Genomic DNA, 23,740 nt, shown 5'->3' with positions numbered 1-23,740 from the left:
AATTTTCTTTCGACACATTCATTCCCGAGGCAGCTAAAGCAATCCTGCCCCCGCTGCAGTCAGACTAGCAGTCTGGGGGTTGTCGCTGTGAGCTTGAATTGAAGGACTAGGCAGTGATGTGTTGTAAGCCAGAAAAGTATTTAATAAACATTTATTAACATAAAATAAAAGGGCATACAAATTTCTCTAGGCAGGGCTGGTGAATGTCAGGGGTTCTCGTTTCAGTAATGCATACAGTGGTTTTGTTCAGTGTTTTTTTCCCCTTTTAAAATACAAAAAGTACACTCTAGAAAGGGCAGGACAAGATCCCCTCAAAATTGGGGGTCTTATAGGGGAGGTGCAGGGGAGAAAGGGGTGGGAATCCGTGCATAGGGCAGAAGGTTAAATTCTTAACATGTCATACTAAAGTGGCCTAAGTAAAAAAAAAACTCCTAGGGGAGTGGGTATGGAGGTGCAGAGGAATGATCACAGCATCCCCCAGATTTGGGGGGACACCAGCCATGTGCCACATCAACCCTACAGATTTACCCCCCCTTTATTTGTTCCTTCAAACCCCCTGCCCCACATTTGTAATGGACAGCAGCAAGATACAGTCATGGGGGGCTTCTTGGACCATTGCCTGGGGAATTCCGACGCCACCATGACTGCAGAACCTCTTTCCAGCCCAACGTCCGGCGCATTTGGGTAGCTGTCCCTGCACTCTTGGGGCGCGGCAGCTTCTGCAAGAGAGAAGGAAAACGTGGCATCACCCCCTCTTCCCGACATGCACCTCTCAATCCAGCAGGCTGGCACATCAAGGATGAGAAACTGACAGGCCCTCCTGGTGTTGCTAGACTACAACTTCCATCATCCATGACCAGTGGCCTAGAGCCAGGTGAGGCTGACAGGACCTAGAGTCCAAAAGCATCTAGAGTACCACAGATTCTTTGGGTTGTATCTAAAGTTAGTTCTCCTCAAAGCACATGACTTTAAAATGGCTTTGGCCCTGTATACCTGAAGGAGCATCTCCACCCTCATCATTGAGGTCCAGCTCCAAGGGCCTTCTGGCAGTTCCCACACAGAAGTGAAGTTACTGGGAACAAGGCAGAGGGCCTTCTCAGTAGTGGCACCCGCCCTCCCATCAAATGTCAAACAGATAACCAATTCTATGACCTTCTGTAGACATCTGAAGGCAGCCCTGTCTTGGGAAACAATGTACGCTGTTTTGTTTTGTCCTTTTATATTTTGTTGGAAGCCGCCCAGAGTGGCTGAGGTAACCCAGGCAGGGGGAAAAAATATAAGAAATAAATTATTATTATTATTATTATTATTGGATTAGACAAATTCATGGAGGATTAGGCTACTAATGGCCTAATTGAGGGAGGGAGAAAAAACATCTCTACCTACTTGACACCTAAGCGACACTTAGTCCAAGACCTTGTTATCCTCGGTTGTCAATCGGATGCCTTGGGGGGAAGCCCAAAAATGTGACCTGGGCGCAACAGCAACTCTCCCCGCTTGTGATTGGCAGCAGCTGGCATTCAGAGGCAGGCTGCCCGCGGCAACAAAACCCACCTCTCCCTTGGGAAGGGCGGACTTCTCTGTAAGCAGGCCAGACTCACCTGCAGCTCGCCATGGAATTCGTCGCTCATCCTGCGCAGCTCCCTCCCGTACCGCTGGGCTGCCCACAGGATGGGAGGGGCAGAGCGTGAGCGTGCCCGGAAAGTGCCCACCTCATCCAGGGCCTCAGGGTCTGGCAAGGGAGGGTCGGATCCAATGCGACGCCGGAGCTCTGGCACAGGAGGAGGAAGGAAAGGGGGTTATGTCACACTTGCCACAACACGGCAACAGAAACTGCTGGGCTGTAAAACAGGCCAAGGTCCAGTCCTTTCTGATGTTATTAAACTCCAGCTCACGGGGGCCCAAGCCAGTATGGCAAGTGCCCAGGAATGATGGGAACTGGAGTCCGGCAGCATTTTGGGGGGCTATTGGTTCTCTGCCTGGCCTAGAGGGTTAAGGTGGTGTATTGAATAGACATGGCTCAGAGAGGCCTGCTTGAGGCCCTGTTCTGCCGCAAAGCCACTGTCAGCCACTGCCCACCAACTTCCAGGGTGGTGGTTGTGGAGATCTCACTATTATTATTAGTTCAGTTTAATTACCTGTACTGCACACTAAGGTCTTGGGGTGGGTCGCAACAATTTAAAATACAATGCAGTATTAAAACAACCCACAGTCACAAGAACAGGGTGGGCACCCCAAAACACTTCTTGGTTGTCAAAAAGCTACATCTTCAGCATAGGGCAGAAACTGACTTCTCCTCAGAGGCCCCCACTGCTGATCACAACACCCAAGAGGGTATGTTAGGAAGGAGGCGGTCTTTCAGAACAAAAATATAATGTGGGTGCTACGTTGGTTTGAGCTTTTTAAAAAAAGGCTGGATAATAAAGCTGTCACCTGACTGAAGAAATCTCAGTTGATCTATCATTTACAGCAGGACTGGAGCACCTTTGGCCCTCCAGATGTTGGAAGTACAATTGCAAACTTAGATTGCACTCCCAGTTTACCTAGAAGTGACACTGAACTCAGTGGGTCTTACAAGCAATCCTTATTTTGCACAGGGGTTATGTCCCGAGACCCCCCACCCCCAATCCATAGGGCCCATGTAAAGCGTTCCACACACCCCGTTCTGTCATTTTAGTTTTCGGGTCACTTCCGGGTTCGGTGCCTTGCATGTGCACAATCTTGCGTCAATCAGTCATTGCCTGTACTTCTGAATAGAAAAGTATGGGATTGCACTGATATTCTATCAATTCTACTTGGCACATTTCTCATGGAAGAACATGGCTTTCTTGATATAAATGATCCCCTTTAATATTCTTCTCACAACACCTTTCATTATAGCTAATTTGCTTTATTACATTTATTATCTTCACTTTTTTTTTTTTTATTTACAGCATAAGCAAAGCAGATTTCGCCATCCATCCTCTGGGCGCAAGAAAAAGTCAAGAGAATCTCTGTGGCCTCTGCTGACCTCATAAGTGCTAGAAACGAATTAAGGATTTCATCACTTTCCAAAGCTCAGCACGAAACGTGACTAATCATGGCCCTGTTATTGAGCCAATATTTTAGAATCGGTTTAGTCAGTCTTGCCCTGATATGAAGCCCACAAAAGTTCACAGAACTGGAAGGGACATGCAAATCATCCAATTCTCTGCAATGCAGGAATATGCACCCATATGGAGATCAAACATGTAACCTTGATGTTATCAGCACCACGCTGTTACAAACTGAGCTAACCAACAAGGCAAGTTACTAGCTGGCAGACATTTTCACTAGTGTGCTGAGGACTGGCAGAAGAGGGACCCTCTTCTAAAAACATTTTTGGGGAAGGGCTGCAGGTCAACAGGAGATCATCCGCCTTGCGTGCAGGTAGGTCTGGGAACAGCACCCCACCTGAAACCCTGGAGAGTCACTGCCGGTCCGTGCAGGCAATACTGAGTGAGATGGATGAATGGTCTGACTAAGGCAGCTTCTTGGTTCCCAGGTTAGGCTTCGCTAAGCTCACACAAAATGGTAGAATTGGAAGGTACCCTGCAAGCTAGTCCTGCAATGCAGGGATCTCAAATAAAGCATCATTTGAGGGAAAAGTGGTATTTCTTTAGGAAAGGTTCACGGCTCAGCATTAGAGACTCGCTTTGCATGCAGGAGGTCCCAGGTTCAATCCCTGCCAAGACCCGACTGAAACTCTGGAGAGCCACCGCCTGTCAGTGTATTCATTATTATTTGTTTACTTGTTTATTTATAGTTCACTTTTTCCTCCAAGGAGCTCAAAATGGTTCCCTCTCCCCCGCCGCCATTAATCCGCACAACAACCCTGTGAGGTGGGTTCGGATGAGAGTCAGTGACCGGCCCAAGCTCACCCAGTGGGCTTCATGGCCGAGTGAGGATTTGAATCCTGGTATCCTGGGTCCCAATCCTGCACTCTAACTACTACACCACACAAGTCTACTGAGCGAGATGTCTGACAGATTTTTATAGTAGATATAGAGCGGGGTGGGGGCTTCCCTTCCCCTGCTGGTGCTGGAGAGGGGCAGAAGATTCCCTTTCTCCCCTACTAGGTCACTCACTGCCCCACTTCCATGCAGTGGCTGGTTGCTGCCATCATTCCCAGCCAGCTGAGACAATGGTCAGGGCTGATAGGAATCGCATTCCAGCATAAAAGAATATGGAAAAATTGGATTTTTAAATAGGTAAAAATTTAATGTTATAATATATTAAGATCAAAGATCAGGATAATAAGGAGGGAAAGAAATTGCTGAATTAACTAATTGAATTGGAACACAAAAAAGGGAGGTATGAGGAGGTCAGGGAAACAAGGATATGAATGTAAGGTATGGAAAGATTGATTTTTTATTTTTTATTTTTTCCTTTTCTTTGTAAGTGTTTTTACTTTTTTATTCTGTATTTTTCTTGTATTTTTATTTTTGTCTTTTATTTTTGTATTTCTTGTTTTTATGTAATTCTTTTTTCTGAAACTTTAATAAATATTATTAAAAAAAAGGAATTGCATTCCAGCAACAACTGGGACCCCTGAAGAGGGAGAGGGAAATGCTCTTGTTCTGCCCCAGCCCAAATACCTGGATTCCCAGCAGAAGGACTTCCTGGGCTTCCTGGGGCCTGGTCCCCTCCTGCGACGCTCCTCCTGGTCAGCTTGAGGTCCTGCGGTTCCTTCTCACCCGGCGGGAATGTCTCTTCATCATCATCATCCTCAATGTGGAACATTGTCAGGGGGCTGGCATGGCCCCCAACACCCAACGTGCCGTTCTCCGGGGGGGGGGGTGAGGGTTGTTGTCAGCAGAACTGTAGAGGGATAGGAAGCACGGAGATCAGAATGAAGGCGATTCCTCTGAGAGCCAGGAGAAGGGCTGTAGCTCAGTGGCAGAGCATCCGGAAGAAGCCGAGGGACCCAGGTGTCCGACAATCTGGGCAGACGCTTAAGGGAACCAGGTATATTGAGGTTCGGCCCCTGGCATCTCCAGGGGAGGCTGGGAGGCACCCCCTGTCTGAAATCCTGGAGGATACTGAGCAAGGTCTGATGCAGTGCAAGGCAGCTTCCAATTTCATACAGAACCATGAGGACTAGAATCTTACTTTACTAGACAGGCAGCTTCCTATATACCATGCAGAAGGTCCCAGGTTCAATTCCTGGCATCTCCAGCTAGAACTGGGAGAGGACTTCTATCCAGAGCCCCAGAGAAGCCCCTGCTAGTAAATGTAGACTAGGAAGCGGGAACCCATTGCCCTCTGGATATTGCTGGACTCCAACTCCCATCATCCCTCACCACCGCCTCTTCCTGCTGGGGCTGATGGGAGTTGGAGTCCAGCAGCATCTAAAGGCCAATGGGTTCCCCGCCCTGCTGCAGACAATTCTGAGATAGATGGCCCAGCGTTCTGACTCAGGGTAAGGCTTCTTTAGATGTTCCTATGACTAAGGCACTCAGCTGGGAACCAGGAAGTTGATAACTCACTGAAAAGCAAGTGGTTATCTTAGGTTCAGCCACCCTCATTCTGCAGCAGGGAAGGCAGGCCTGTTGTTAAGAGTTTAATGATAGATTTTTTCAATGGATTTTAAAAAACTGCCTTCATGGGCAAATTATCCTCCCAACGCAGTTTATAAATAAGTCGATATGCTACAACGTCAGCTTATTAAAACAATATACAGTGGTACCTCGGGTTAAGAACTTAATTTGTTCTGGAGGTCCGTTCTTAACCTGAAACTGTTCTTAACCTGAAGCACCACTTTAGCTAATGGGGCCTCCTGCTGCCGCCGCGCCACTGGAGCACGATTTCTGTTCTCATCCTGAAGCAAAGTTCTTAACCCGAGGTACTATTTCTGGGTTAGCGGAGTCTGTAACCTGAAGTGTATGTAACCTGAAGCGTATGTAACCCAAGGTACCACTGTAATAAGAACAGCAGGGCATGATCAGTTAAAAGTAGTAGCAACTTACCGTATTTTTCGTCCCATAGGACGCTCCATCCCATAGGACGCACCTAGTTTTTTGGGGGGGAAATAAAGGAAATTCCCCCCCCCTTTATTCCCCCCCCCAAAGCAGGTCGGGGAAACCGAACCAGGTCGAGGAACAGCGGGATGGCGGCGTTGCGCCTCCCTGCTGTCCCCCAAGCTTGTGGGGCTGGTCAATGTCTGCCCAGCGCGAGGGGCGCGCTGCTTCAGGGTGCTCTGCCCACCGGGCGGCAGGCTGCTATCTGCAGCGTGGGGAGCCCTGCGGGGAACTCCTGCAGGGCTCCCCATGCTGCGGATGTCTGCCTGGCGTGAGGGGCGCTCTGCTTCAGGGCGCCCCTCGCGCCAGGCTGCTATCCTCAGCCTAGACATCCCTGCGGGACCTCCCACAGGGCTGCCTAGGCTGCGGATGTGTTTCTGAAGCCTGGAGGGCGAGAGGGGTCGGTGCGCACCGACCCCTCTCGCTCTCCAAGCTTCAGCAAAAGCCTGCATTCGCCCCATAGGACGCACCCAGATTTCCCCTTCATTTTTGGAGGGGGAAAAGTGCGTCCTATAGGGCGAAAAATACGGTAAGTAAAATAAGCAGATTCTGGTGTATCAGGCCAAAGACCCATCTAGTCCAGCGTCCTGTTCTCTCAGAGATCAACCAAAACAACAACAACAACACTTTTATTATTTATATGCCGCCCATCTGACCGGGTTGCCCCAGCCATTCTGGGCGGCTTGCCTCTGGGAAGCCTGTAATCGGGACTTCACTACATACTGAGTCATTCTTCCCAACATTTCCCCAACCCTTCTTCCCTTTCACATCCTCCCCAGCCCATCCTTCTGTATATTCCCCATTGTTCCTGGGGAAGAGCATGGAGCTATGAAACTATGCGGTTTCTTCCCATGATGACCGGAAATCTTACTCAGCCACAAACACACACGGAAATAGCGTCTAGGTTTCTGCTCGTATGTTTCCTTTCAAGATCATGAGGACTAGGAGGGGAATTTGCCACGCTTTTCAGATTGGTTATGCCGGCTCCACGTTCAGGGTGTGGTTTGTGTAATGCTTCCAAAATGGTAATAATTTGTATTATTATTTATATTAAGAAGAGCCCGCTGGATCAGGCCAATGGCCCACCTAGTCCATCATCCTGTTCTCTCAGTGCCTCAGATGGAAGTCCACAAGCAGGACAGTGGGGGCAGATAACAGGGACTTCAAGAACAACAGTTTGACCGCAGCTGAAGAAGTTGCTGAAAGAAAGCACTGCAAAACCATCCAACTGGAATAAAAAAGTCTGAAGGCGTCCCTAAAGGCTAGAAAAGGGTGCGGTTGTAATTTTTTTTTTTTTGGGGGGGGGAGCCTATTCCAGAGGTGCAGGTCACCACAGAAAAGACCTTCCCTGCTACCAGCCAGCTTCATTCATGAAATAGTCACCAGAGACTCAGATGCTAAATCTTAAGACTTTGACAGTTATACATGAATGGAGGCGGTCCTTCCGAAATCCTGGTCCCCATTCGTTTACTGCAAGGATGGGGAACCTGTGGTCCTCCAGATGTTGCAGGACTCCTTCAGCCCAGCCAGCCAGGCAAGTGATCAGGGATGATGGGAGCTGTAGTCCAGCAACATCTGCAGAGCCACAAATTCCACACCCCTAGTTTACGGAGATAATGACTGCATCCAACCAATGCTCGCCGAGTCTAGCATCCTCTTTCCCAGATGCTTCTGGAATCCCCACAAACAAGACATGAAGACAGTCCCCTCCCAGAAATACACACACCAACCTGTATTCCAAATGGAGGGTCCATACAACCAACACAGCAGCTCTCTTTTATCCCCCATTCATTGGTCTAATCCCCCTTTAAAGCTAACTTGGCCAGCAGCCATGGTCATTGCATCTTGTGACAGTGAGTTCCGCAAGTCCGTTAAGCTTCCTGTGAAATTTTCCCTGCTTCTGCCCTACGTCTACCGCCAATCAGATTTCCAAAACCGCAGGATCTAGCATTCTATGTAAGTGGAGCCTGCCTGCTGGATCAAGCCAGTGGTCCATGTAGTCTAGCTTTCAATTCTCACAGCGGCCAACCAGAGGTCCGAAGGAAGCCCACAGCACAACAGCCCCCTCCCTACTTGCAATTCCCAGCACACTGCCTCGGACAGCTGAGGGAGAACACAGCCATTGCAGCTAGTAGCCACTTACCCTGCACAAATTTGTCTAATTCTCTTTTACAGCCATCCTTACACAGAACCATGTGCATATTTCTTGCAGAGAATCAGTGTTGGAAGAGACCACGAGGGTCATCTAGTCCAACCCCCTGCGATGCAAGAATCTTTTGCTGAACGTGGGGCTTGAACCCACAACCATGGTCTCATGCTCTACCAACTGAGCTACACATGAGGATAAGTTAGTGGTCCAAGTTAGTGGCCATCACTAACTCCTGTGGGAGCAAATTCAACAATTTAGCTATGTCCCACTGCTTGAAGAAGTATTTGTTTTTGTCTGTCCTTAATCTCCCAACCTTCAGTTTCATTGGCTGGCCCAGAGTTCTAGAATTTTGAAACAGAGAAAAATGCTATCCATGTTCAAGCTAGTGGCCATCACTACATCAGCGATAAGGAGGAGGAAAAGTTTCTATCTGCGTTTTCCACCCCACATGTCATTTTACAAACCTCTTTTACCATTCTGAGTATTTAAGATGGTAATGCTTCGGGATCTATTCTCCACTCCTCTAACAGCCCCCACCTTTGGGGACCTGCCCTTCATTCTATTTATTTTTTTAAAAAAGATAGCCCGGAAGAAGAAGGAAAAAAAATCAAAATCCACCTTAGAGCAGCGCCTTTATTCAGTCAACCAAAAATGTTACAAAACAGCATGCAAGCTTTTTGAGTTTTATTTCTTACTCACCGATTCAACCCTGAAGAAGAGTTTTGGAGAACTGAGAAGCGTGCGCATGCTTGCGCAACATTTCTGCGGTTGGCCCAGTAAAGGTATTGCGGCAATGTGGGTTTTAGATATTTTTTTTAATTGAAAGCATTTTCAACTAACCCTTCAGTCAGAAAGACTCCCAAAGCAGCTTGGTTTTTTTAAAAAAACAGTAATAAGACAGTCCCTCCCTGCCCTCAGGCTTACAGTTAAAAAAAAAGCCTGTGACACACAAGGAAGGAGGGGAGGGGAGGGCAGAGGAATGCAAACCCATGATTTGTTTCAAAGCCCCTTCCCCTTAACAGTAATGATTCCTTCTCCCTCTCCCAACTCCTGCTAGTACCATTTTTGCACTCTCTTGCTTCCTCAGTCCCCTGAATTGGGGAGCCCCGCTGATGGATTTTCTCTCCTTCATTCCCCCCTCACTTCCAAATTTTAGGGTCGCTTCCTCCTATCCAGGTCACTTCTTCCTCCCCTCTCCTGATCTTGGATTTTCAACTCCTCTTCCCTTCAAAATCTCGGATCACCATCTCCCTCTTCCTCCTCCTCTTCTTCTACCCAACCCATCCAGCCCTCTCTAACCCGCGCCCTCAATTACCAGAATTAGGGTCACTCTTTTCTTTCTTCCTCCTGTTTACAGCCAGCAGAGATCCAGCCACAGTCGCCGGGGCGATGAAGAACTGCCAGCTTCCGTGCCCAATCAAGGTCGCCAACGTCACGGTGGGAGGGAGAGATAAGAACGCACCTCCTCCTGCTACCTTCGGCTCCTCCCACCCTCTTTCCTTCCCCCCCTCCCTCCTCTTTCCACGCTTATTTGATAAGGTAAATTCTCAAAAATGCTTATGCAAATCGCAGAAGTACCTGCAAAAAAGGGGGAGAAAGAATGGAAGTATTCTTTTTGCGTTGTTCTAGTAGGGCTAAATGGCACTGTGAGTTTACATTCAATGCAATTCAAATATAACTTTGCAAATATCACTCTCAATGGAGCTAATCTCCAGATTATTTATTTAGTGATATATAGCCGTAAATAAATAATGGCCATCATAATTCACAACTCAATTCTGCATACCAGATATTCAGTAGCGCAACACACAGATCAATGGCACAGGTCGCATATTTCACAGTGAAAGGATGTCACCCGATGTTTATCTGTTTATTTCTTCGGAAGGCTTGAAGCCCGCCCTTTGATATATGGCTCGTTGCAATAACACAAAATAGAAAAACTGCAAAACTGCAGTAGTGCAATGCAAAATAAGCGCATAGCCAGTGTGTCAACCTTTAGTCCCAGGATGGTACAGATACAGATACAGTGGCAAGAACCTTGGACTAGTGCCTGGGAGTCTAGAGTTCAAATTCCGGCTCAGCCCTGAAGCTCAGTGGGTGACCTTGGGCCAGTCACTGCCTCTCAGCTTTGGCCATCTTTATTTTTCATTTAAAAGTTATTACAATTATTGCCTTTCACCGTGCAATCCTTTATTCAGATGCAAGACTCGTTGAGTTCAATGACGCTTACCCAAACGTAAGCAAGGAAGATTGCAGCGCTCTCCTCACTTACCTGGGAATTCAGTAGGACTTACTTCTGAGTAGACAGGGCTAGAAGTGTGCCGCAAGCGAGCACTTTTGCTGCTAGTCTGACATTAGGGGTTCCTGTGATATATAGGCAGGGACAATCCCATATTATCCTCAATAGGGGCTTAACGTTGAAACATACTGGAGCAGCTGGGGGCTTCATAGCCCCTGCAGATTTATTGGGAGAATATGGGCAGGAGATGCCTTTACTGGGCACTAGGACAGAACTGGGAGGGAATAGTCAGGGGGGAGCATTTCCTGGAAACGCATAGAAATCTCGGGGTCCGTACAATAGGAAGGGAGGAGGGTAAGCTTCATTCGCCCACACTTAAGATGGCGACCGGAAGGAGCGCAGACGCTCTAGCCAGGTGACTTTCTGCCGCCTGTCCCATTCACGAAGGCGCTTACGTCCTTTGCGTAAAAGGAGACGAGGGTGCTAGAGCGCGTGCAGGTTTCGTCACGCCAAGCCGGTGAGAGGGAGGGGGCGGGCCTTACTCAGTTTGCGCAGCTCGAAGCTACCAGGAAGGAACGCAGCTGGGGCTGCTTTAGGCCTGGGAACCGTCTCTCTCTCTCTGTCTGTCTCCTCTCCCCCCTCCCAATTTTTTGGGGTGAAGGCAGCAAAAGGAAAGGAAGAGCTGCTTATTGTTCGAGAATCCGGAAGGAGCCAAGGGACCCAGGCATCCGACCATCTGGGGGGAGGTTTAAAGGAACCAGGTATATTGAGGTTTAGTCAGGGAAACAAAAGGGACCCAGGCGTCCGAGGGTCTGAAGCGAGGAGATCTAGGGACCCCGGCGCCTGCGAAGAAAAGGGTTAAGGGACGCAGGCAACCGGCGCCTGAAACTGGAGAAGGCGAAGAAGCCGAGGGACCCAGGTGTCCGATACCGCGGAGAAAACAGAAAGCAGAATTCTAGGTAACCTGGAAATTTGGAGCGAAGGGCACCTGAGCTGCCGGGAAAGGAAAGCAAAACGGGTCCAGCTCTCTGAGGACGGAGCCAAGTGACCAGGGATTTCCAGAGGAGGAGGCAATCAAGGGACCCAGGCATCGAAGGACTAAGGGACTCTGGTGTCCGAGTACTTTGAACAGGTGTGGCCCTGAAATCTGGGTGGTTGAGGAACTGCTTCAGGACCTGCCGAACGACAGGTGCACCCAGACACCTTTCACCACCTGATCCTGGGGTGGGATGCAAGAGCCCTAGGTAGGGGAGGGGGCAGCCCCTCGGAAGGTGTCTTGTTATTCCTGCTGAACATTTGACAGGATCAGGACCTTGGAGTAACCCAGCTCATTTCCAGGCATAGGAGAAGTCTTCCGTTTGTTTTTATTCATAGCAAAAATTGGGTTTGGTTCTCGCCTCCATGCCTTCTTAGCAAAGAAGGGTGGGTGGGCCAGCTGTCGTTTTCTCCTGCTTCCAGTCTCTTCCACGCTTCCCATGGAACTTGCAAAAATCCCTTGATTGATCTGCTTGAGGGGCTGGCCTCCCACAGCAGCCCTGAAGGATGTAACCAACTACTGAAGCCGGGGGCAGCTCCTCCGTTTTAAGAAGGTGGTGCTGGTTGCCTCGAGGCTTGCCCCCTGGAAATGACACCTTGCTAACTGGACCCATCTCACCAGGATTCAAGATGGAAAAGACCTTTGGCAACCTCAGCTCGATTGTGCCAGCTTCGCGCCTCACCCCGGCCTTCCCGCCGGCCGTCAAGGTTGGGCTGACGGCTCTGTACACGGGCCTCTATGCCTTGCTTTTCCTTTCAGTCTACGCCCAGCTCTGGCTGGTCCTCTTCTATCGCCACAAGAAGTTCAGCTACCAGACTGTCTTCCTCTTCCTCTGCCTCTTCTGGGCTGCGCTGCGCACCACGCTCTTCTCCTTCTACTTCAAGAACACCCTCAAAGCCAACCACCTGAGCCCTTTCTTCTTCTGGCTCCTCTACTGCTGCCCAGTCTGCCTGCAGTTCTTCACCTTGACCCTCATGAACTTGTATTTTGCCCAGGTAACTCTTCTAAGGGGGTGCTTGCTTGCTTGCCCAGGTGGCTTGTGGGTAAAAGATGGCTGCTTGGAATGCTGGGCCAGTTTTGTGGATGGGAACATCCCAAGGGGCCTTGAGGGTGGGTGAACTCTGGCCGCCAGGGCCAGATGGTGGCCCTTCAGGCCTCTGCACCTGGCCCTCAGGAACTCTTTCCAGACCTTCCACCCCACCCCTTCCTTGAACTGATGCCTCTTGCTTGCCTAGAAAGAGGATGGAGAGCTGTGTGGGGTGAGGATGTAGAAACCTCCATCCTTTTTCTTTTTTGCATGGCTGGAATGTGGCCTCTTGTACAAAGTCACTTCCATTGTTCTGCCCACTTTTACCTCTGGCCCTGCCCACCACTTGCGTGTCTCCCCCCCCCCCCCCCCGGCTCTAGAAGCTTCCATCCCAATGAACGTGGTTCTCAGCCTGGTTCTTCCCCCCAATATGGGCTCTTTATATTGCTTGCTAAACCAGGGATGGGGAACCTGCAGCCCTGACGGTGATGGTGGGCTGCAACTCCTATCATCCCTGACCATTGGCTATGTTGGCCTGGGCAGATGGGTGCTGGAGTCCGCCAATACCTGGAGGGCCACAGGTCTCCTCCCTCTGGCCTCAACCCTTGCACACTTGCTGCCTTGGATTCTCAACCAGCCATTCTGCCCTGTTCGTCTGTCCTCACAATCTCATGGCAACTAGTCATGAAATGGCTCTTAACTAATTAGTTTCAGGATCAAAAGCACCATTCCTCTGCAGAAAAGGGCAGTCAAAATGATCAGGGGGCTGGAACAACAATAAGGAAATGTTGCAACAATTTGGGCTTTTTTGGGGGGGAGCAAGTAGTGCGAGGTGCATGATAGACATGTATAAAATTATGTACGGTGTAGAGAAAGGGAAGCTTTCTCCCTGCCCCTCATCATACTAGAATCGTCTAATGAAACTGAATGCTGGGAGATTCAAAGGAATCTGCCTGAAACAGAGCAAGACCACGGGTCCATCTAGTTCAGCAGTGTCTGCACGGACTGGCAGCAACTCTCCTGGGTTTCAGACTGGGGATTGAACTTAGAGATCCTGCATGCAAAGCAGATGCTTTGCTGCCACTGAGTTATGGCTCTTCCCCACCGACCTCTGCCCTGGTTACTGTTTTATAAAGGAAGTACTTCTTCACAAAGCACATAGAACAGGGAGGCAACCAGGAGAATTTTCACGGAGAGGAAAGAAGACCCAAAAGCCTTGGCACCACCACCAAGAAGGCCCTGTACCGTTACTTACATCACTGCTCGTGATGGTGCCACACAGGGGTGCCAACTTGAATAAAATATTGTGGGGGGCCAAGTAAGCCCCACCCTGCATAAGTGATCATATGATGCAGTGCACATAAACCATTTGAATAGGAATGCCCACCAACTTTGTGGGGTCTGAAATTTCGACTTGCTGCACAAATCTAGTTGCTGCCTTTTCAGGGCGGTGTAGTGGTTAGAGGACTGGGCTAGGACCTGAGAGACTTGGGGTCAAATCCTTGTGCAGCCCTGCAGCTCGCTTGGTGACCGGTCACAGTCTCTTCTCCTTCCCTACCTGTTTTTGTGAGGATAAAATGTTTCTTGAGCAGGAACAGGTGGGATATAAATGGGAAAATGTGAAATGAAAGCAAAGAAACCTGAGAACAATGTTGCGGCTAAGAGGCTGAGCTGTGAGCCAGAAAGCTCTGGATTCGAATCTCATACTGGCTCGTGAAGTCATTAGGTGGCCTTCTGCATTCTGTTCAGAGCACAAGAGCAAAATATACAACAGGAGGCTTAGTTTGGACAGAATCGTGAATACACTTCCGGAGTTAATGCTAAATCCATGACTTCTGGTAAATGAGCCACCTTAGCCACTAGAGGGCCGTGAACATTTTTGTCTGGGGCTTTTTAGCCTCATCTACCCATGTGCCATCAGAAACCAAGGGGCACATGGGGTACCAGATGTGAAAGATATTGGCATTCTTTTCAGCTCTCCTACCAGACTATCTTGTTAGCAGGCAAAGTTATGCTGTGGTTTGTTGCAGGTCCTGCTTGTTTTCTGTAATTGCTAATACCTTCCCCTTTCTTCCCTTCCCCTCCAGGTGGTTTTCAAGGCCAAAGCAAAATACCGCCCTGAACTGACCAAAGGCCTGTGAGTAGATGTGAATTTGTGTGTAACATCATAACACCTTGCATTCTTCCGCCTTGCCATATATCCTTCTCAAGTGTCAGGGGAGAAAAAAGATAAAGCATTCTAGTATTTTAAAAAAACCAGTTGCATTTTCCATTTAAAATAAAAATTAAAAATTAAAATAAGCCCAATGTGGCTCTTCACATAAAATAGCTGGCAAATAAATGGAGAATGCAGGATTGCAAGTTTAAGAGGCAAAATCGCAACGTTATATGAAATTAAAAATACTCTCCCCCAGCAGTATCCTAGCTACAGCTTGCAATACAAAAGTAGGAGACAGGGTGAAGTTTCAAAACTGAGTTGTTTGCCTGGCTGGAAGCTGGTCCTTGAACTCTGATCATGCCTCTTGTTGCCTGGATGAAGAGGCGTTTGTGAGTGTGCTTGGAAACTAGCCTATGGTGCACAGGTAAAATTAACCATTGCTCTGCCCACCTTAGCCTCTGGCTCCACCCACCACTGCTATGTGGCCCCTGGAAGGTTGGCCAGAAGGTAGCCTGGCCCTCTGTCTGAGAAAGGTTCCCCACCCCTGAAGTATGGGGAGGGGCTTGCATGAGATTCACAGCTGTGATTCGCTCACTCCCACACATTGCCATTAGATAGCTTTCAAGGGTTCAGAAAATTTAAGGAGGACAGGCCTCCCAATGGAGCCTCCATGTTCAGGGGCAATCTATCTCGGACCACCAAATGCTGTGGACAGACAACAGAGGTGGGATTTGTGCCTTTTGCTTGTAGGCTTGCTGGCAGCGCCTGACTGGACGCAGCTGAATGACCAACTGGACTAGAGGGCCCCTGGGTCTGATCCAGCAGGCCTCTCTCTTCCGTGCTCTTCCAGTTTCTCTTTCTCAGTGGCCTGGCTCGCAAGCAGCACTAAGCTATGGTTTATAAACCATGCTAACCCTTGCCAAAAGTTGGTTGGCTGAACCTGGCCCTGTGGCTTAACTGTGGTTCATAAATAACAGTTCACCTTAATTTAATAAACCAACGCTAACTGCAGTTTAGCAGGGGTGTAAGGAGCTGTCAGGGACGTGGGTGGTGCTGTGGGTTAAACCGCAGAGCCTAGGACTTGCCGATCAGAAGGTCGGCGGTTCAAATCCGTGATGGTGTGAGCTTCCGTTGCTCGGTCCCTGCTCCTGCCAACCTAGCAGTTCAAAAGCACGTCAAAGTGCAAGTAGATAAGTAGGTACTGCTCCGGTGGGAAGGTAAAGAGCATTTCTGTGCGCTGCTCTGGTTCGCCAGAGTCATGCTGGCCACATGACCCGGAAGCTGTACACCGGCTCCCTCGGCCAATAAAGCGAGATGAGTGCCGCAACGCCAGAGTCGGTCATGACTGGACCTAATGGTCAGGGGTCCCTTTACCTTTAAGGAGCTGTCACCACCAGAAAGCTACAGAGCTGCAACTGGAGAACAGCTCAAAATCTGAACCTTTCCCAAGGCCAGGGGGCTCTCACTGCACATTAGAAGAGCCTTGCCGCTAGGCCAGACGCAAGGCCCATCTAATCCAGCATCCTGTTTTCACAGTGGTCAGACAGACAATTGTGGGAAACCTGCAAGCGAGACCTGAGCACACTAGCTCTCTCCCTGGCATTTTGGGGCAGTCTGCCTCTGACAATGGAGGCAGAGCCTTGCCACAGGGGCCAGCAGCTGCTCTAACTCCGCCTCCCCGCTTTCTCTCCCCCAGGTTGGCAGTGCGAGGGGCGTGCCTGGGCGCCAGCCTCCTCTTCCTGGCGGTGAACGTGGTGTGCGCTGTGCTGGTGCGGGGGCGCCGCGCCGAGCCCTGGGCTGTGGTCCTGGCACGCGTCCTCATCAGCGACTCGCTGTTTGTGCTGGGGGCCGTCTCTTTGGCCCTCTGCCTCTGCCTCGTCGCTCGGGGTTCTCCTTCCACCCGCATCTACCTGGAAGCCAAGGTGAGCATTTGCCAGGGGGCACAGGGCGAAAGGAGGGGGGCGGAGCTGGGGCCTGCTGAGTCTTCTTTTCCTTGTGCTATTCAACGGTAGGGTTGGGAGCAGGGGTTTGACGTTGCTGCAGTGGCATCTCATCTATGCACCGCGACTGCAGCGTTTCACCTGCTGAGCTGGCCCTGGAACTGGTAGCATGTCAGAGAAAACTGCCTTGGAGGTCCTGGCTTTTAGTATTTACGGGACCGCCTCTCCTGGTCTGCCCCGCAGAGGACCTTAAGGTCCATGAATAACCATAGCTTAGAGGTCCCGGGCCCTAAGGAAGTTAGATTATCCTCGGCCAGGGCCTTCTCAGTAATGGACCTGGTGGAATGCTCTGTCCCATGAGACCAGGGCCCATCAGGATTTAACCTCCTTCCGTCGGGCCTGTAAGACAGAGCTATTCCGCCTGGCCTTTAATTTGAATTCAGCCTCATCTTTTATTTCCCTTCTCTTCCCTCCCCCTCCTCTTTTATGAAGATTACCCGCTCTGGGACCCCACAGCTAATTCTCCCCTGGCCTCCTCGCTGGCCCAAGTAGGACTAATTCAGCCAGCTAGCCCTGGTGACTATCTAATGCTTATTAGATGGATTTTCCCCAAATTGATTTCTGAATTTTGAATTTTATTGTTATTCATGTTTTTATACAGCATTTTATGCTGCTTTTACAATTAAGTGTTTTAAATTTCTTGTTAGCCACCCTGAGCCCGGTTTTCTGAACCGGGAAGGGCGGGGTATAAATAAAAATTTATTATTATTATTATTACATTGTTGCTGTGGCATCCTTCTGTCTCGGGAGAACATGGAGGAGTGTGCCTTTGGGAGGTGAAGTCAAACTTCTGGAAGGTTATAGCTGTAGAGATAGATAGGGGAGAGACATGTTTTGTTGCAGCTGGGGCAGATGGTGCCCGGTTGTGCTGCTGCAGATGCACCAGGGCGTTTCTTCTCCCGGCGGTCATTCCACCTCTGCTCACTGCTACAGATGCATAACCTGACTCCAGGCACTGCGCTGGACTGCAAGGGATTCCCACACGGCAGGGTTCAACCTAAATTTGGTTTCCAGGACCTTGCGGTTACATTTCCCCCATAGTGTCGGTGACAGCACACTCCAAAGCCACTGACGACTCCTCAGGTTATCTGGGTGGTGGGCAACATCCGCAACCTTTGTGCCAGGCAGCCTGTCTGCCCTGGGATCTGCATGCCCATCAAACCCCTTGCTATTGATATTTGTAGTGTTCGAATAAGCCACTACCACAGTGCCCCCGCTCACCAGCGAAGTACCCTCAGCAAAAGAGGATAGGTGTTCGTCTCCCAAAGGATGGGTCCTTTTCAAGGGAATGTTTCCCTCTTCCTCTTCTTCCCCGAGACCCTCCTTCTCCACGATAGCTGCAGAGTAGGTCGCAGCTGCAATATCCACAAAGGCCTCACCCACCTGCGGTCAGGGATGATGGGAGCAGTAGTTCAACGGTATCCAGCTGGACTCCAGCTCCCATCAGCCGCCAACTTCCTGTTCAGCAGTCAGGGATGATAGGAATTTTGGTCCGATAAATACCTGGTGGGCCACCGGGGTCCCACAGCTTCAAGGCGCCACAAGGCTCTCTTGATTTGAGCTTGCTGAGACCCACTGACCAGTCTCTCTTTACTGTCTGCCCCTTTTCTGTGACAGGGCACCTCGCTGTGCCAAACGGCCGCCATGGGTGGCATCATCGTCCTGCTCTACGCCAGCCGAGCTTGCTACAACCTGGCGGCCCTGGCTCTGTCCTCCCGCACCCGCCTCGACTCCTTCGATTACGACTGGTACAACGTATCCGACCAGGTGAGCAGGGCTGGCTAGGTTCGGATTCCTTAAGGGCTACCCTTCCTACTCGGGAGTAGACCCGCTGCAATGGAACAAAGGACTGGGCTCCGTTAAATTCCGCGGGTCGACTCTGTTGGATGCAGCCATTGCAGCACAGACCTAACTGTGTCTGCTCGGAAGTGGGGCTTACTCCCAGGTAAGTGGGAGGTGGCTTGCTGCCTCACCCTGCCTTTGTCCGGCCCCCACCTCCCTGCTATCTAACTTACAGCCAATCAGGGGGAAGCTCTGCCTGTCACTGGCTCCGGCTGCACCAACTATTGGGCTCTCTGTCTTCCACCCCAGTGGAGACCAGCTTCTCAAGTGTCTCCCTTCTCTCTCCCCTTCCAGGCAGATCTGATCACAGACCTGGGAGACCAAGGTTACGTCATCTTCGGCCTCATTCTCTTCATCTGGGAGCTGCTGCCCACGTCTCTGCTAGTCGGCTTCTTCCGGGTGCACCGGCCAGCTCAGGATATGGTGAGTTGAAGCGATTGGTTGGGAGAGGAGCAGAACTGCAAAAAGGCAGTGGAAGGAGAGGCCCAAAGCATAGGGGGAGGCAGGGGGCTGTTGCCATTATGAGAGCATCACTCAGTGCAGCAGGGGTAGGGGACGTTTTTCAAGGGCCACATTCCCTTCTGGGCAGCCTTCCGAGGGCCACAGGCAGAGGCGAAAAGAAAAGCGCCGCAACAAATTCTGGTCCTTGTCTTTATCTTGTAAAGCAGAAGGAATTCTAGTATTTTTAAACTGCTTTTTAAAGGCGTGCCTTCCCCAAGCGACAATTTCAAAAAAAGAGATGGCAGAAAGGTAACCATAGATACAGCAGGCACTTCAGCAGCTCGGAGCTAGATCACTTCCTATCTAGCTGAAGGCAGCAGCAAAAATGAAACTCTGCAAGGGCTGCTTAAAACACCTGTATCGTAGGGACAAGGTGCAAATCAGCCTGAGCCAGTTTCATGTCTTCCCCCATCCCTGCCCCCAGACACAGGTGGGACTATAGTTCCCAACATCCCTGCCCATGGGCCATGCTGCCTGGGATGGATTGAAAGTCATAGAGTCATAGAACTGCAGGGTCCAGCCCCTGCAATGCAGGGCTCTCAGCTAGAGCATCCATGACAGGTGGCCATCCGACCTCTGCTGAGAAACCTCCAAGGAAGGAGGGTCCATAACCTCCGGAGGGAGACTGTTCAGCAACATTTGCAGGGCACCAGAATGAGGACAGCTGGTGAAAGTCTTTTGGAAGGGAGCTTCGTAGCTCGGGGCCACCACCGAGAAGGATGGAGCCCCGCAGTGTGCCGGGTGCAGCTATTTCTGTGGGCGCTGCGTTCTCCTCCCGTGGCGTCTCCCAAGGCTAAGAGCTTAGATCCCTTGGGTGCAATCCACTGGCAAGGCCTCCTGCATAAAAGACAGGGGGCACCGGACGTGGCCTTACCTTGCCACCCTGCAGGGAAAGGCCGATTGCAGGAGCAGTGTCCCCAGTAATGGTGCCTTCCTCCCCACAGAGCGCCAGCCGTGTCTTCAACCGGCAGCTGGGGGTCTCCCGATCCTACTTCTTCGACCACCCCGGGCAGCGCGAAAGTGAAGGACTGACGAGCAGGTAATTTCTCTTCTTCCCCGAGGCCGCACTTGTCCCAGCCTCCTGATTGAGGAGCATAGGGAGCTGCCTTTATACAGAGTCAAGCCAATGGTCAGTATTGTCTGCACTGGCTGGCAGCAGCTCTCTGGGGTTTCCCAGAGGGGACATTCCCAGACCTAACTGGAACCTTCTGCATGCCAAGCAGATGTTCTCCCACGGAGGCTGTTCACCCTATACAATGTCAAGGAGCCGTCAGGTGAGCCCAGACTATCCACAGGGCAGGAAAGAATACGAGACGAGAAACGCCATTAGCTTTTATTCTAATAATAATAATAACAATTATTATTGTTATTGTTGTTGTTGTTGTTATTATTATTATTATTATTATTATTATTATTATTTGTACCCCGCCCATCTGACTGGGCTTCCCCAGCCACACTGGGCGGCTTCCAGCAAACATTAAAAATACAGATGTCTTCAGATGTCTTCTAAATGTCAGGTAGTTATTTTTCTCTTTGACATCTGATGGGAGGGTGTTCCACAGGGCAGGCGCCACTACCGAAAAGGCCCTCTGCCTGGTTCCCTGTAGCTTTGCTTCTCACAGTGAGGGAACCTCCAGAAGGCCCTCAGCGCTGGACCTCAGTGTCCGGGCAGAATGATGGGGGTGGAGACGCTCCTTCAGGTATACTGGGCCGAGGCCGTTTAGGGCTTTAAAGGTCCACACCAACACTTTGAATTGTGCTCGGAAACGTAACAACACAGCTGGCTGTGTCTTAATCCAGCTGAAACTGACCGCTGGACCCGCCCTTCCCCTTTAGCCTCTCACTCTGGATCCGTCCGAAGCAGACAAAGGCTGCTTTGAGGGGTGGGCTCCTCTTCTGGCTCATTGCTCAGCAATGTGAAGGATGCTCTTCAATCCGAATGTTAGCAGGGGAGGAGAGCCAGCAGAACTGGGCCTGCCCTGCTGCTGGATAGCAGGGGCAACTTCCAGCTCCTCTCTGTCTGAGTCTGCGCTCACACTGCGACTCCCAGCCTCCAACCCTGTCCTGGAAGGCCCTTCTTCTCCTGACCCCCTCAAGCCCCGTGCTTCAGGCACCTCCCAGTTCGTCTCTTCCCCAGACTGCTCCCCGGTGTCCCACCACCACGATCTGGAGTCTGTCTTCTTCCACGTCCTCCCTGGAGGGGGCTCTTGGGTTGTGAATGCCCACCCGTCTTCCTCATCCAGCTAGTCTCTGACCCAGGAGGAGTCAGCTCAATGGCCGGTGCACTCGGGGTGTCCTACGTCCTGGGGGTGGCAGAGGGGGAACCGCTTTCCTGTTGGCCCTTCCCCTGGATCTCCACCTCCCAAACCCCTGGGACCTTGCCCCAGGTTGGAGTCCTCCTGGGGCCCCAGATTTCCATCCCTGACCCACTAGAACTAGACCGGGGTGGGTGGGTGGTCCCTGACTGACAGCCCCACTGCCGTCCTTGCATCGGCTCCCCACCCCACCCCCACCCCGCCTCGGAGGTGCAACGGAAATCGTTTCCATGCCTGGAAGTTTTAAAAGCTCCATCGATGAAGTTGGCACATTCGTTTTACTTACAAAAGCATTACTATGCTGCTGTGTCATAAAACGTATATATAGCAAAGCAGCTTACAGCAATAAAACTTAAAGCCATACAATAAAAACATACAGAAAGGTTAAACATCAATTAACCATTGTGGAAGGATATATTCCTAAGTTGCCTGCCTAGGCCTGGTGGAATAGAAAAGTTGTCTATGTTCCCGAGTGCTTCAGTACCACTGAGCCCCATCTCTTACCTAATTCGGGGCTCCCCTAGGCTGGGGGGGATGAGGGGTAAATGATTTCAGACTCTGAAAAGCTGGTATCACTGGATCATCCTCCCTCACGGCGAGAAGCCAAGTTACAGGGAACCAGGCAGAAGGCATTCATGGTAGTGGCGCCCGCCCTGTGGAACGCCCTCCCACCAAATGTCAAAGAGAAAAACAACTACCAGACTTTTAGAAGACATCTGAAGGCAGCCCTGTTTAGGGAAGCTTTTAATGTTTGATGCATTATGGTATTTTAATATTTTGTCGGAAGCCGCCCAGAGTGGCTGGGGAAGCCCAGCCAGATGGGCGGGGTATAAATTATTATTATTATTATTATTATTATTATTATTATTATTATTATTATTATTATTATTATTATTATTGTTATTATTAAGTTCATCCATAATTAAACTCAAGTAGTTTTAATTGGATTTTGAATAAATGTGCCATTAATAGTGACCGTTTTGAATTTTATCGTCTTATATCTTCCTGAGTGGGTCGTACAAACTACTGTTCTGAATTACGTTTTTTATAGAGCAGGGGGGTGGTATGGAAACAAGGGGGCGGTGGGTTAGAAACCACTGGTCTAATTCCTTTCTTTCCTTTTGCTTCCTAACACTCACATGCCTCCCCCCCCCACCCAAATTGCCTCTTCTTTCCCACCCCACCCGCTTCCTTCCAGCCTGACGGGACGCCTGGGCAGCGTCGGGAGCTGGTACGGCTCGATCAACCGCAGCGGGGAGCAGGACTGGTTTGGGGGGCCCCCTCCCACGGCCCCCCTTTTGTTCTCGCAGGCCACGGTGTCCGGCAGCCACCACCACAGCCTCTATTCCACCCCGCAGAACTGAGGGGAGTGGGGGATTGGGGCGGGTTTGTGGGGCACTGATGTGAAGACCCAGGAATCACTACTGATGTAGGACAGGTTTCTATGAAGGAGCAGGGATGTGCACACACGGTATTATAAGCACCATCACCCCATTCCCCAAACCGTAGGAAAACCCAGCTTTATTTCTTTTAGCCATTGGGGGGGGGGCTGGGTTGGCTCTTGTTGCTGGCATCTCGGTCTTGATGCTTAAACTCTCCCCCTCCTTTCCCAGCCCCCTCTCTGCCCCCCCCTCACCCCCACCCCGGGTACTTAACCAATAGTATACGGAAAACTCTTGGCACTTTAATCGACTCGGATTGAGGAGAGGGGCGGGCTCAGTTTTATCTGTGATGTCATTGTTTTAATGAATTCTGGTCAAATGTGTCTACAGGGCAGGGGGGTTCCTCCTTTCCCCCCTCTTCCCATGAGCTGGTAGCGGCAGTGTTTTGGAGTAGCCTTTTGTTATTTGCTAGACATGCTGCAGTTTTGGTGCTATTCCATTGCCCCCCCCCCACCCCCAACTTAACAATAAAGTCCACTTTGTGTTAGCGACATTGCGTGTGGTTTTCTGTAGTTGTGCTGTGGCAGAAATGGGGGAGCCTCTGGCTTTCCAAATCTTGCTGGCCATGCTGATTGGGGGTGAATGGGTATCGGAGCCCCGTCTTGAGGGCTACATTTCCCCCATTCATTTGAACAAAATTACTTTTTTCAACCATTCTTACGCATAAAAACATAGCAAAGTAAGTACCATGGAACAGGTGAATCGGTTTATTTCACAACATTTATATACTATTTGATTGTAACCAAACCTCAGAGTGGTTTGCAGAAAGAATAAATATAATTATCGGTAAAAGACAAGTATTTGAAACATTCGAAGACATATTAAAATCAACAAGCTAAAACCAGATTGAAACACGTGACAAAATATTTCTTTTTGGTAAATGTTGGATCTGTAAAGACATTCTCTCACACACAAACCTCAACCCCAAAATAAAATGTGCACTCTGGCTTTCCATTGGAAAGTATGGGTTTCTTTGGAAACGGTGTGATATAT

At 50.2% G+C, this 23,740-nt stretch overlaps 2 protein-coding genes across 2 annotated transcripts; one reads left to right on the top strand and one right to left on the bottom strand.

The window, feature by feature from the left end:
• Window positions 1-121: 121 nt before the first annotated feature.
• On the bottom strand, window positions 122-10,725 carry BAD (BCL2 associated agonist of cell death). The gene is made up of 5 exons (XM_083477689.1): window positions 10,460-10,725; window positions 9,503-9,765; window positions 4,617-4,839; window positions 1,602-1,771; window positions 122-719 (listed from the first exon to the last, which is right to left on the bottom strand). Exons 3-5 carry the CDS (start codon window positions 4,759-4,761, stop codon window positions 594-596), a joined length of 441 nt encoding a protein of 146 aa, XP_083333815.1. The 5' UTR covers window positions 4,762-4,839; window positions 9,503-9,765; window positions 10,460-10,725; the 3' UTR covers window positions 122-593.
• Window positions 10,726-10,950: 225 nt separating this feature from the next.
• GPR137 (G protein-coupled receptor 137) lies at window positions 10,951-23,238 on the top strand. Its single transcript, XM_083477633.1, has 7 exons — window positions 10,951-12,457; window positions 14,577-14,626; window positions 16,344-16,569; window positions 18,265-18,414; window positions 18,784-18,912; window positions 19,935-20,029; window positions 22,504-23,238. Exons 1-7 carry the CDS (start codon window positions 12,092-12,094, stop codon window positions 22,667-22,669), a joined length of 1,182 nt encoding a protein of 393 aa, XP_083333759.1. The 5' UTR covers window positions 10,951-12,091; the 3' UTR covers window positions 22,670-23,238.
• The last annotated feature ends 502 nt before the right edge of the window (window positions 23,239-23,740 follow it).

The sequence above is a fragment of the Podarcis liolepis genome, assembly GCF_965112155.1.
Source record: "Podarcis liolepis genome assembly, chromosome: 15".
In the NCBI taxonomy this organism is placed as follows: Eukaryota; Metazoa; Chordata; class Lepidosauria; order Squamata; family Lacertidae; genus Podarcis; species Podarcis liolepis.
The sequence above is the reverse complement of the archived record's forward strand: the minus strand, read 5'-3'. Positions and strand labels throughout refer to the sequence as shown.

What these genes read in the sequence shown, in the direction of transcription:
- BAD (XM_083477689.1), bottom strand. Translation starts at nt 4,761, where the DNA reads ATGTTCCACATTGAGGATGATGATGATGAAGAGACATTCCCGCCGGGT. An exon ending in TCCTTCTGCTGGGAATCCAG is followed by an intron (nt 1,772 to 4,616) that starts GTATTTGGGCTG and finishes CTCCTGTGCCAG; the next exon opens with AGCTCCGGCGTCGCATTGGA. An exon ending in AATTCCATGGCGAGCTGCAG is followed by an intron (nt 720 to 1,601) that starts GTGAGTCTGGCC and finishes TCTCTCTTGCAG; the next exon opens with AAGCTGCCGCGCCCCAAGAG.
- GPR137 (XM_083477633.1), top strand. Translation starts at nt 12,092, where the DNA reads ATGGAAAAGACCTTTGGCAACCTCAGCTCGATTGTGCCAGCTTCGCGC. An exon ending in ACCGGCCAGCTCAGGATATG is followed by an intron (nt 18,913 to 19,934) that starts GTGAGTTGAAGC and finishes TCCTCCCCACAG; the next exon opens with AGCGCCAGCCGTGTCTTCAA. An exon ending in AGTGAAGGACTGACGAGCAG is followed by an intron (nt 20,030 to 22,503) that starts GTAATTTCTCTT and finishes GCTTCCTTCCAG; the next exon opens with CCTGACGGGACGCCTGGGCA.